Source organism: Hirundo rustica, chromosome 2 (assembly GCF_015227805.2).
Source record: "Hirundo rustica isolate bHirRus1 chromosome 2, bHirRus1.pri.v3, whole genome shotgun sequence".
Classification (NCBI taxonomy): Eukaryota; Metazoa; Chordata; class Aves; order Passeriformes; family Hirundinidae; genus Hirundo; species Hirundo rustica.
Window position 1 is genome coordinate 54,965,863 of NC_053451.1, and position 14,188 is coordinate 54,980,050.

The 14,188-nt window shown below is 37.9% G+C and overlaps 1 protein-coding gene across 1 annotated transcript in view; it reads right to left on the reverse strand.

Moving 5' to 3' along the window:
* Nucleotides 1–14,188, reverse strand: part of RB1 (RB transcriptional corepressor 1) — a 69,981-nt gene that overhangs the window by 48,881 nt on the left and 6,912 nt on the right. The window contains exons 3-9 of the mRNA XM_040055260.2: nucleotides 10,710–10,822; nucleotides 8,569–8,703; nucleotides 7,625–7,663; nucleotides 6,734–6,801; nucleotides 5,141–5,251; nucleotides 3,817–3,965; nucleotides 3,022–3,099 (exon numbers count right to left, since the gene is read on the reverse strand). Coding sequence (XP_039911194.1) covers nucleotides 3,022–3,099; nucleotides 3,817–3,965; nucleotides 5,141–5,251; nucleotides 6,734–6,801; nucleotides 7,625–7,663; nucleotides 8,569–8,703; nucleotides 10,710–10,822 — 693 coding nt within the window. The remainder of the gene's footprint in view (nucleotides 1–3,021; nucleotides 3,100–3,816; nucleotides 3,966–5,140; nucleotides 5,252–6,733; nucleotides 6,802–7,624; nucleotides 7,664–8,568; nucleotides 8,704–10,709; nucleotides 10,823–14,188) is intronic.

A 14,188-nucleotide genomic window follows, 5' to 3' on the forward strand; every position in this document is an offset into this window, starting at 1 on the left:
TCAAAAGTTTCTTAATTGACTAAATCCCAGATTGATGACTTTGCATGGAAAAGTTTATTTGGTTTTTTTTTGATTTTTTTTAATTGCTTCTTTTTATTTTTACTCTGAGTGACTAACATTAACTGGAAGTCTGCAATTTTTTTTTTTTTAATCTGGTGCTCCAAATCTGGTTCTGTGCTCATGCAGAAGTAGGCAGTCACCTCAATTATCTGCTCCCTGAGCCCTTAAACTTAATAAATGATGCCAGGCTCTGGCAAATTCCTGCTAGAAAAACAGGCAACAATGCATATGAACCCAAATTAGTCCCCTCTCAGTCTCAAGAGAGAGAAAGCTGCAAGTACCTCCTACACAGCTTTGCTCCTTACCCTCTTCTTTACCTTTGCCAAATGGATTTGCTCCAAACTGACCTCAAAATTAAAACTTTAAGATTAGGGCTATTAAACCAAAATCTGTATTTCAATTCTCATTATCACTCTTCTTTTTATTTAAAAACTTAATTAGATTTACATTATTTGTTATCTTCTTAATGGGTCATGCATTATTATAATCTAAAATATTTCAGTATTTCAAGAATTTGTAAAAAATCCAGCAGCTCTCAGACAAGACAGCTGTACTGGGCTAACTTGGAAGAAACCTTTAGTCAAAAATAAGGATTCTATATCAATCTATTCATCAGTGCATAAAGCCTGACCAGCAAACACACAGGAAAAACAAACAAAATACCAACGTTAAGCCTCAAAAGCTTTTCTTGCTTTGGAAGAAACATTAAAATCTTTCAAAAGCTCCATGGTATTTTACAGAAGTCAATTTAAATGCACCACATGAGTAGCTATTGTACTGATGATTATCTATGATTATTGGTTAGTTGGTTACATGTATGAACCGACAACCTCTGAAATATAGCTCTGACTTTCTGCTCTGGCACTCAAGGTTAAGGAGCAAAGATCATGTGACTCGATTTTTCTTCAAATGCATCATTTTGTAAAATTTTCACCAGCAAGTCTTATGCTAATAATTTTGATATTGTGCTTAAGTTGAGCAGCCTCAGATGAAAACCCTCTGATTTAAGAATAAGCTGTATAATGACTTTTGCCTGAAAGTTCATATAGGGTTTCCCAACTATACATACACACGTGAATTAACAAACAGGCTACTGATACCCTGAAATTAATTTAGGAAGAGATTGAGATCTTCAGTGAATCCTATACTTTGTTCCCCACCCAACACACTATGACACTGAACAGAAGATATACTTGGTTGAACCCTGCAGACTCATTGCTCTGATCAGCTTCAGAGCTGCTTATTTTCAGGTTACCACATCTCTTGGTGACACACAGCTAAACTTACACTTTTAAGAATGATGAATGTAAACACACTGCAAGAAGTCATCTATTAAAATACACTCTGGATGCAATTGCATAGAGGTAGAGTCTGCTGCATCCAGGCAACAGCTCAGCAAGATGAAAGAAATTCTGCACAGACAAAGCAGTCCAAACTCTGCCAAGTTGTGAAACTGAGACTCATCTTCTGGATATTTTTCCAACAACACTACAATACCATGTCTCATTTATATTTAAATTAAGGTGTGCAATTTAAGTCTTTAAACATTTACAGAGTTACTTCAGAGACCTAATATTGTAATAGTTGTATTTTAGATGAACCAAGGTCATGGATATGCAACTCTTAAGTTTTGCTTTGAGAAAAAGCTTCTTGCTTTGAGCAAAGCTTGGTTTAACCTCAGGAGATTCATTTACTGGATTCAAATGTATAAGCAAAATATACTTTATGAATACTGTAATCCCTGCTAACCCACATTCCTGAAAAACACTTCATTTTGCCAGATGATTTTAGATGACCCTACTAGAATTCCATCAATGCATAAAAGGCATCTTAATAAATTTGGCATGAAGTAAAACACAGCTGTTGAACTGTCTGTATTAGTTTGCTTAGGAAGGTTTTGGTAGCTGGGAGGGCTACAGGGGTGGCTTCTGTGAGAAGCTGCCAGAGGCTTTGCCCATGTCCAGCAGAGCCAATGCCAGCCGGCTCCAGGACCCTCTCTGCTGGCCAAGGCTGAGCCCAGCAGGAATGATAGTAATGCCTCTGTGATAACACATTTAAGAAGGGAAGGAAAAAGTTATTGGGCAGATATAATTATGGGCAGAGGGGAGTGGAGTGGGAATATGTGAGAGGAGCAACTCTGCAGACACCGAGGTCAGTGGAGAAGGAGGGGCAGGAGGTGCTTCAGGCACCAGAGCTGGGATTCCCCTGCAGCCCCCCACGCAGCCCATGGTGATGCAGCTGTGCCCCTGCAGCCCATGGAAGTCCGTGGGGATGCAGAGATCCATCTGCAGCCTGGGGAGGAGGTGGATGCCTGAGAGGGGGCTCTGACCCCGTGGGAGGCCCCTGCTGGAGCAGGGTCCTGGCAGGGACCTGCGGACCCCTGGAGAGGGAGCCCACGCTGGAGCAGGTTTCCTGGTAGCACTGGTGACCCTTGGGGAAACCACACTGGAACAGGCTGTACCCGAAGGACTTCACCCCATGGGAGAGTGACCTGGGTTGCAGCAGTTCATGGAGAACTGTTGCCCGTGGAATGGACTAATGTTGAAGAAGTGCATGGAAGATGTTCTCCTGTAGGAAGGACCCACACTCCCTGTGCAGTGGCAGGAACATAACAGATGATAAACTGACTCCCCATCTCCTGGCACTAGAGATGGGAAAGAGGCAGAGCCTAGGAAGGAGGGAGGGGTGGGGAAAGGTGTTTTTAACATTTATTTTACTTCTCATTATCCTGCTCTGATTTTCTTGGCAATAAATTCAATTAACATCCCTAAGATGAGTCTATCTTGCCAGTGATGGTATTTGGTGAGCAACCTCTCTCCCATCATTTTCTAAACTCATGAACCTTTTGTTCCATTTTCTCTTCCTGTCCAGCTGCAGAGAGTAGTAAAAGAGTGGCTTTGGTGGATGCCTGGACCCCAGTCAGGGTCTGCCCACCACAATGTCTTAAATTCCTCCACTTACCTCTGGTAGTCCATTTGAAGCTACAATACCAGCAGAATTCAAAAAAGGAATGAAGCTTGTGAAATACACATTTTTGACCTAAAAAAAAAAAAAAAAAAGTAGCATTAGCAAGGTAGAGTGCCAGCCATGTACATCTTTAAATCAAGAAACAGACATTTCTGTAATGCACTCTGGTTTGTTTTCAACAAAGAAAAAAAAAAAAAAACTTGTTATGTATCCAAAACACAGTGATATGCAAGCATGCAAATGCTCTGCTGGAATACTAAGTGATTAAACTGGAAAAGAACTGCACTTTTCCAGCCCTCTGACATTTCTGCTTCCATCATCCATCTGGATATTCAAAAATCAGTCCTTTTTACACAGAAACAGATTTAACAGCAGAGGAAAAGGCAAATGGTGTCTTTTAAGATCTCCCACGGAAGCAATGGGCTTTTTGCATACATTTTCTCATCATGGGATGCAGCTGTGAAACCCCATCAGAGCAGCCCGGCATCCATATACCACATGCTGCGATCAGCCTGTAACTTCATAGTGTATCCTTCACAATTCACTTACCCTGGCAAAATTATCACCCATAGCAAAGGGCTTCTTTTGCGTTGATTTTGTTTGTTTTTAAGCTATTGACTAGAGAAATTATAGAATGGTCAAGTACCTTCCATACTGAAGGTAACTACTTGACAGAATAGTTAAGCTGGCACAAATAATGACATTTTCAAAGAAGACCATTTAAATAAATACATATTCCAGATGGAGTCTAGCAGCAGGATCTATCAGACTTTAAAGTGCAGGCATTACCTCATCTAAATTACAATCATGCTCTTTACAAAGGATTTCAATAATTTTTGTGTCGGTATCAAGCTGCTTTGCAGTACGTGAACTCCTGTTCTGACCTCTCCTTGGAGTGCGAGCTGAACCATTTACCGTCACTGCAGACACAGAAGACTCTGGAAAGATATTCAGAACCATCACAAGGTTAGAGCCATCTTAAGAAAGAAGATATTTAAGTTATTAAATCTAGAAGATTCCACTTACATACTTTTTCAGGTCTTCCCCTTAAATATATTTTCTTTTCCATCTGTTCAGCTAGGTAAGAAACCCTCATTACAGAAAATCTATACAAAAAGGAAGTTAATTTTTAAAATTCCTGTATCAGTATTAGGATATTTTGTTTTTAAGAAGCTACTCTACACAATATGTAACAGCACTTTCTGCATGTAGCTTTAAATGAGAATCTGTTTTGATAGGCTAGGAAAGCCTTCTCTTTCCACAGATGGGTAACTATCTTTTCTATTTTTACAAAAGTATAAAACAAGAAGCTGAAGGGCAATAAATCAATACAGGACTTAAATGGCGGTGGGAACCTGGACTATGGTCCTGGAGGGAATCACATCCTGTAGCTCCAAATATTTCAGTATATTGACTTCATAGCTTGCTAAAGAAATACTTAACTCAAAAAGAATTCCATCTTTGGAAGTTGCTGTAAACATTTACTTTCTCTACCTTTTTACTGAGGTTTTCCAAGTTTTAGGTATAAAAATCTCAATGTATAAAAACTTACAGCTGAATAGAAGTTTTTGTATAGAGGACCCATTATGTTTTTACTTATAATAGTGACACTTTTAATAGCAAACAAGATATAAAAAAAGCAAAGCTGTCTACATTTTACCTCTATTCTTTTGAGCTGCTATCCACCTATATTTGTTTTAAATATCTGTACAGCCCAGTATCTTGTACATTTCTGCTGTTGTCATATTGTTATACATCAATGAAATAAGTCATATCACCACATTTCCCTTTTGTAACTCAGGACAAACCTAAATAATAGTTCTCAGTTATAATCTACCCAGACTCCTGAATTCTTCTACCAAATTAAACACGCTGTTTTAACAAGTCCTTAAACAGCTTTAGGGCAAAGGATACAGCAAATATTATATTAAATATACTGTCACATTCAGGTAATTGAATTCAAGTTAACTATCATCTAAATTGAACTAAAACAGAAAAAAATTTAATAAGCTTAAGATGTTTTGTTAAGTTAATTATGTATGTTAGCATGATTACTAGAAATTTAATACATTTACTTTCTACTTTAATGAACAGAAACCCTAAAAATTCTTACTGTATGGTTCCTTGAGCACAGCAGGAGGTGACAGTTTGATAAAATAATCTAAGACACACAGCAACAACTGGAAAGAAATCACCAGGTCATCTTCCACTTGCAGCACTTTACCTGCAAATATTTAAAAGAGTAAATAAAACCTTTTCAGGAATGCTTGACTTAATTTTAGAAGTAATCTTGAAAACCAAAGCTTTGGAAGTTCATATAGTAAGACATCCACTAGAATTCAGAAACCATCATACAGGATGCCAGTGTTCTTTAAAGGCTATTGATTTTAAAACTCATGGCACTTCAGTTTGTGGCTTCAGAGATAGCATACACACAAATAAAATTGCTGTGTACAAAATCCTACCCTCAGTGCTCCTGAGTTTTAGTCCTGATTTTTCTTTTTACTGTAAAGAAATAACCTCTTACTTCTGTGTAATTCCTCCCTGCTTTCTTTTTTTGCAAGCTTTTTGAAAGCTGCCAAACATGCAGAAAACAGGAGCTGCTAGTATACAGTGAAGAGAAATTCAAAACATGCTATCACACTGTAGGCTCAGCCTGTCAAATTTTTATGACATTACTTAAAAATCACACAAGTAATAGCACGAAAAACCTTTTTAGAGCTGCATTATTCCAGTTTTTCCCAAATTATGACCCATATGCCAGAGAAGATCCATAGGGCCATCTCAAGACAGCGTGCATTGCCACAACAAATTTAGGAAGTCAATAGCGATTTTGAACAGCTACAGATCTACCTGTGCTCCACTTACACGTGCAATTTTTGTATTTATTTTCTATCAGAAGTAGCAAGCATCACCCAAGCTCTCCTGAAGCTCCAACTATTTTCTAGTAAATATTAGCTTTCTTTATTCTCAAGAAAAGGCAGGGTAATAAACCTTCTGTACATTTTGCTTTATGCTTTCGCTTGGAGAATTCTAGTGACAAAGCTGCACAAAACTCAGCTGATCCAAGTATGATTTTGATATCAGAGATGCATACACTTCACTGATAACACACACTTGCAGTAAGCAGAACTTGAGCTACATGATTCATTCCTTTTCGTAGGAGAACAATGACACTGGATCTCCATGGACTAACTATACACATTTCATCACTCGATATTAACTGTAACTTACACCTTTTCAAGAAAGATTTGTAGCATTCAAAGCACATGCTTTCAGGGACTTTTATAATACCTTATTATTAAATTTGTTCTATTAAATTATATATATTTATGACATATATAAGCTTATTTCAAAAAATATGCCAGTTTTTTAAAGGTAATTATCCATTATTAAAATGCTGGTAGACTACAAAGCACCTCAGAATAGACTTAAATACAGAATAGCAACTGAGGAAAAAAAACCATAGAAATTTTAGAAGGCTTAAATATATATGTTTATATACAGAAAGTATATCAGTGAGAAGAACAGCCAAACCGTATATAAAGTATTATTGAGTACTTTAAAAAGCTAGGCAGTCAAAACATTCTGGGTCTGTACAATACTTATTTTTAATAAGGACACTAGTCTCACGTTGGATATGTAAAACAAACAAACTCACTTCAAAAATATTCATCAAAATTACTGTGTTTTAACCAAAACTCACCTTTTGCCAGCAAAAAAGTAATCCAGTAATTTTTTAGGACTAATACAGAACTGAGTTCAGCAGAAATCCTGCAGGGAAACAAAAATACTTTGCATTGATAGCTCTGTAATAATTTGAACTACAATGCTTGAAAACATGCTTTAGCCTATGGAACTCTTTAACAACATGCAACATTTCCCATAGAGTTAAGGTTATTAAAAATCTCATTCCATTCCCTCTGTAATTATGACTACACATTTGAAAAACGTAAGTCCCTGTAAAGCCATTCAAGAATCAGGAAATATCTGTATCTTCCTCGGAAAAGAAAGTGAATGCAGACAATTCAGTGAACTGCTCTGAGCCGTCTTCTCTTGTGTCTCTGACTAATGCCCTACTCTCCAGCCACAGCATGAACTCAAACTCATTTGGGAGTTGTTAAGGCATCTTTTAGTACATGCATTTATTGCTGTGATTAGGAAGCTCACTCTCCATCCAAATGTTCATTTCCACCATGCTGAGACATACACCATTGGGTGGGAATGCTTCATGGAGAAGGGATAGATATATAAAAAAATATATAAATACAATATGATACATATCTACTTATATATACATGCTATTTAGTCTTACACATATGAAAAATACATACATATATTTTATATGTTTATGCATATTACTAAATATGTAATATACGTAAGGTGTATAGATCATATATATAGAAATACAGATATATATGTAACATATATATATAATTTCTGCATCTCCCATGATCTCATTGAAATTTGAAGTCCACACTAAATCTAAACACACAGCATACTATGACTTCGGTCAGTCCTGAAGGGTTAAAAGATAACATGCCATTGTATTTTATATCTTATCTTGACAAACACAATTTAGGAAAATCAAACTTACTCACTACTAGGTTGTTCCAGATAAATAAGGCCGCAAGTCCTAGAAAACCAAAACAAATTCTTATTTTTGAACGTGCTTCTGTGAGCAAACTATGCAATATCTTTGACTTCAATGTAGTCAATAAATACACCAGTTCACAAAACATTTTTCTAACTTAAAAAAAAAGCTGACTCAAAGAACTGATATACTATAGCTCTGCCAAGCTGAAATAATGTTGTTTGCATATTTATGTCAAAGCTTAGACAGCAAAACAATTTTAACTTTGCAAAATAAAATTGCTTTTATCCAGAAAGACAAGATTTGCACATACATTGTTACTCATTGTACGCACAACACAGCAAAATGTACTGCAGCTGCACAAAACACACTATAAAAGGGCATTTTAAAGTCTTTAGTATTTCTTCAGTGTCACTGCAAGCCTCGTGGTGTAATGCTGCTTCCCAATTATTCTAGGTACATACCATTTCAAGAAAAAAAAATTTGTTCATGCAAAAACAAACTAGAATATATAAGTATATATATATATATATTTCATTCTATAAACTAACAAAGGGTGATCTACCCCTCTCGAAGGTTACTTAAGAGATATTTGAGAGTCTTTTGTGATTCAGAAGGCAAAATGTTAAATAAAAAAAATTATTTAGATAGTAAATCAATCCACTTTATATCTGTAAAAAGCTTCAAGTGAGTAGCAATCACTTGTCACGCTACTCTTACTACTGTTTGTACTGCAACAAGGGGGTTGTTTAACACAGCATTGTGATAGCTATGGAGTAAAATGTAAGAGGTGTTTATTTAATGCATGTAAACAGCTCAGTTTCACTGTTCTGCAAACATTAGCACACACAGTTTAAATGGGCTCCTGTAACACAGTTTAAAAAATTCAAATACTTAAATGTTGCCAGACAAAGAAATCAATTTCAAAATGAAAAAGCATACGCTACCTTTCAAACTTGTGGTATAGTGCAAATAATACATCGTATTTCTTTTTCAGTCTTGATACAGTGCTATCAACTTTAGTGCTTACAGTATCCATGTTAACATCCACCTCTTTCAGAAACTGAAAAAATGTGCATACACTGGGAAAAAAAAAAAAAAAAAAAAAAAATGACACATACCATAGCTCGTGAAAACAATTATTCTGAAATAGCTCTTAAAAAAGAGAAAATAAAAACACATGTCCATGAAAGCCCATTGCCTTACTTCACTAGACTCCAGCAGGTTCTTACTGCTGTTACCAGTGACAGAACCCTTGCTTTGGGAAACGTTACTTGTTTACCTTAAGCCCCACCTTTCCATTTTCCAGATGCAGGAATACTGTTCAACCTGGCAGCAGAGGTATCTCACAATACAGGCTCTACTACAGAAGGAAAATTTTCTTGCCTACTGCAGATATTATCTCTGGAAGTCAGAATTTGCTAACTAGACACACCTTTGCTCCTGCGCTGCCAGTAATACCACCATTATCCAACACACACCTCTCAGCTCTCCTGCCCTACTTTAGAAACGCCCCTGCTACTCTAAGAACATGAACCTTGGCTCCATCCATGCTAAAGAAAGACCTGGGAATGAAAACTGAGATGAATGAGTTGAATTACATAGGATTTCAAGTCTTTCAACACGACATCTCCACCCTCTGGAAATACTATTACACAAGGGATCAAAGTTCTCCCTACTCATCCATGTAGTATTATAGCCATCAAGGAAGCGTTTTGTTATGTTCATAACTAAAATGAGCAGATTGCTAAAAATTAAAGAGGAGGAAGCTATCAAATATTTTCAACTATTTCAACTGTATCAAATATATTTTGATCTTTTATCAGAATATAGTATTGTCAGAGACTTTTTGATCTTTATCAGATTAAAGATACAAGATACAAAACCAGTCAGAAGCTCATTTAAGAACTCTTACCATGGAATAAAAGAGCTTTCCAATATATTTGAAGGCTCTAGACTAGTAGAAATCTCTGCCAGTTTGAACCTATAGCTGAGAAAAAGCCCAGGGCTAACAAGCAGTTGAGTATCGCATCACAATCACCAGAGTAACAGCTGACTCTTTGAAACTTTTTCCCTTTTTCCTAAGGGAAAAAGTCTCTCAGTTTTCAGCACAAATTGGTCTGTGGAACTTGGGTGGAACACACCGAATGTCGCTGCACAAATGCAACTGGCTTTAGCCATGCAGTTCCAAGGCAATCAGCACTGAGGAGATTAAGTCCAAACATTGGGCCTGACCCTGCTGTGGGAGATGATGCAAGGCAGAAGAGGGCATGGAGAAGCCAAACCATAACAGATGACTTCAAGGAAAAGGATATTCTGGCCCAAGCCTGAGGTTATTGCCAGGACTTAGCCTCCTGCCCTAAAGCGTTCAGGAGCTCTGCTCTTGTGCATGCTTTCCACACGCAGCACAGTTCTCAGGTAGATGGCACTGGAATTCTTTCCTTAGATGAATTTAACACATGGTTACTGTTCCCACCTAAATTTACCTTAAAGGCAGATACTATCATCTTAATTTCTGCATTATGAACTTAATTAATATACAATATAACAGTAACACTCCCCTAGCAAAAAGAGCGTGTGAAAGTGCAGAGTTTAGCCTGGCATTAAAATGTTTGAGAAAGCAGCAAGCTGGTAAACTGTTCGAAGAGTAACTTCCCCCCCCCCCCCCCCTTCTTGATATAGCCTAAGCCTAATACTGGAAAAAAGGTTTTACGGGAAATCATTACAGAGGGAAAGAAATAAAGAAATATTTCAAATGCAATTTGCACCAATCTAAACTGATGAATACTTCAGGGAGAGCAAGAACATGAATGAGGTGAGTGATACAACCAAAGCCAACTACAGATGAATCAAACAAGTATCATTTAAAGCATCTATTAAAATATGATAAGTTTAAAGTATCTATTAAAATATGATAGCAAGACTTCTAGTTTACCAATACATTCAGAACTTCCGTAAGTAACCTTCACTGTAAAATCAACTAGTTTGATATGCACAAAGATTCACTATGCTTTAAAAACATTCTCTTCAATAAAATGTTGACAAGTTAACTGTTGAAATCTAAATTCACATACTTAAACTCACTTACCTTAGGTTTATACTTTTCAAAAGCTCAGTGAAAGTAAACGTCACTTCATCCAGATCAACTGCTACAATAAAGATACATACTCCCCAAGTTTCCTTTTTCTTTTTGTCACAAGCCTTTTTGAAAAAAGAGAGGAAAGAGTTTTATTAGTCAATAAAAATGGGTAATGCGTGGAAGGCAAGAATTTGTCCAAACAGAATGACTAGAAATGGTTAACAAAACATCCTCAAACAAACATTTGACTATGACAGCCAATTATTTGATAACAGAAAACCATTCCACATTTTATAATACAGGTAAAAGACTAAGCATTTCAACTCCTATTCCTACTGTACAAGATCAATTTTACCCATACAATTCAGCAAAGCTGCGAAATACAAGCTTTAGTTCCATTAAATGTTTAAGCAAAGCAGAAGTCAGGATTCCTTTTTTTTTTCCCTCAATTACCATATTCGACCATGGCAAAACACTGAAAGTTAAGGAGTAAAAAGCCAAGCCATAAAAACATAATTGAAATCTCTGCAATGACAGGCAATAAACACTCATAAGTGAGTACAGCTGTGTCAACCACTCATCACTGCTGAACCACAAACCCATTTCTGCTTAGTAAAGTGTGAGAGTAACAAGCACTTCCAGCCATTTTCCTACTATACATTCTACATTTAAGATCTGCCTTCTGCTATTTAGAAGGTGCAAGCTATAACCAATCATCCTTCATCAAAAGAAGTCAACACAATCACAGATACGGCATCCACATGGAGCAGAACTCCTGATGATGGTTCACAAGCCACTCACTTGGAGCCAGACAGGCATCACTAAAGATTCCAACACCCTTCCACCAAAAGAGCAACTCAGTGAAAAACCCCTGAAGAACAATGACTTAGGGAAACACGGAAAAAACAACCCTTAAGCAGGCATATCCCAAATTTTGGAAACAAAACTATCTTGAAGACAAAACTAGGCATGGGTGGAGGCCAAAACTGCAGTAACAGCAAACTTGTAAAATACTTTTCAGACATCCAGCATCCTTTTAAATAAAACTCCGACACCACCCATACCCACAGCAAAGGGGCAGGATCTGAATGCCTTCTCCACAGCTCTAAGTCGGACATGACATCTCTTGGAGGACAGAAGTAAAATGGAGCACCAGGAGCAAATGAATGGAAACACTGCATTCCTGCTCCTCCATACTACATACTTTTAGCCCACTCCCTGGCCTGCTTTTTTATCCTTCCCCTGAGTTGCAGGGGCCTGTTCACTGCAGAAAATATTCCCCAAAAACAGTAAGAGTAAGCACCAGACCTAACTCATGCCATCTTAGGTGGTCTTCCAAACCTGCTCTGAAATCCTCTGCACCAGCAGCATTCATTCATGTCCTAGCTCAGTCAGCAGTGTAACCATGACCAATAACCTGCTGTGCCCACAAATTACACAATTTCACTAATGCTGCCAACGTTTGGTTTGGGTTTTTTTTTGCAACTGTCCTGTGTCTTCCTTGTTAAGAGTATTTCTGTATCAGGGAAGACTGGCTGGAGGCCTTCTCCAAAGAACAAAAACTTTCACTGGCTTGTGCAATTGTTGAAAGTTATAGAACAGGCTTCAATGCAAAACTAACCAGCCACCCTCAACCACATGGTAATTGACAATTATTTAAGTCACTATTTTCTTCCTGCATTCCCATCATGATTCTACAAATCATGACTCCTTGCACAAGAGAATTATTTTGAAATAAGCTATTAACAGACTGAGATGCATTTGTTGATACATAAAGGGATATAAAAATTGTGAAGGTTAATGATAGCTAGTGAACTACGAAGAAGGATGACTACTCACACTGAACCTGCCCCTGGAGTCAGCTGACCTTGTTTAATAAATAAGTTCCTTTCACTCCATGCTCCTGCAAACTCAGCCCATGATGTTGTCCCATAAATACAACATCTTGTAGGGCAGGAGGACTGAGTGCTACCAAGTGGTGAAACTGTTCCTGGTTTGTTGCCTACCTAAACAAGCCTCGCTTTCCTGGGCAGCCTAGCCCAACTCCGGCAGGCTGAATGCTAGGAGGCCATAGCAATGGTTGATTTGATATGAGCAAATGGTTTTACAAAAACAACCTTTAAACTCCTTGTCCAGTATGGCTGGGGGTAACAACTCATTTGTTTCTACCATTAAACAAGAAGGCAGTCTCAGAGGCAGTGTAGCAATCCATGAGATTCAAACCCTTACATAGAGCCAAACTCCAGTATCCCACTCCCACTGCTGATGGTACAGGATGCTTTGGACACCTTCTCCTCCACACAAGATGTTGGATGACTGCTAGCCTAACAAGAAAAATCACACGCAACCCACGATAAATAGATTACGGGGGGGGTTTTTCATTTTTTTTGGTTTTTTTTTTTTTTTTTTTTTCTAGTAGCAAAGAAAAGGTGAGCAGCACCTGAGCATGCCTGCCTTTTAACATAGCTGAGAGAGAGGAAGGAGAGGAAAACATGCAAGAACACCAGACTGGGACTATCCCACCAGCTGGTTAAAGCAACCAAAGACACAGGTAAACTGCAGTTTTTTTGGAAAATAAGGTATCTGCTACAGCCATGTATGAAGATTCCAGTGATTTTATTCCATAAATATTGTCATAGTTTAACCCCAGCGAACAACTAAGTACCACACAGCTGCTTGCTCACTGCCCATCCTCACAGTGGGGAGGAGTGTCAGAAACCAACCATCACAGCTTGAGAAAAGAACAGTTTAATAACTGGAACAAAATAGAATGCAGCAATAATAACAACATTAATAATAATTACAAAAGAAATGAAAGATAGAGGGAAGCATATAACCCAACAGAAACAAGTGATGCTCGACAGATTTGCTCACCACACACTGACCAATGCCCAGCCCCCCCCGAGCAGCAGTCAGCAACTCTCAGCAAAACTCCAGCAATTCATATAGTGGGCATCACGTTCTGTGGTATGGAATATTCCTTTGGCCAGTTCAGGATGCTTCTCCTGGCCATGCTCCCTCCAGATCTTTGAGTGCATGCCCACTGGCAGAGCATGGGAACCTGAAAAGTCCTTGACTTAGGGCAAGTACTACTCAGCAACAACTAAAACGCCAGCGTTGTCAACATTCTCATATTAAATGAGAACACAGAACTACACCAGCTACTGGGAACAAAATCAGCTTTATTCCAGCTGAAACCAGAACAAGTATAAACATCATGGGGTAGGAGAAGAGGAGAAGAGATAAGGAGACGTCTTCCTTGCAAGTCACTCTCATAAGTACTCTCCTCTTCACACCCCTTTCCCTCCCCAAGTTCACTTCTTTCCTGCACAAATGAGTTAAAGTTGACCACTGTACAAAAAACACAGCGGCATCACTCCTTCCAACTATTTGGATTTGTTTACAGCCAAAGCAGATGATTCATCTCAGACAGACTCAAATGCATGGGAATGAAATGAAGACAAATTCACAGCCACAAAATAATTTCT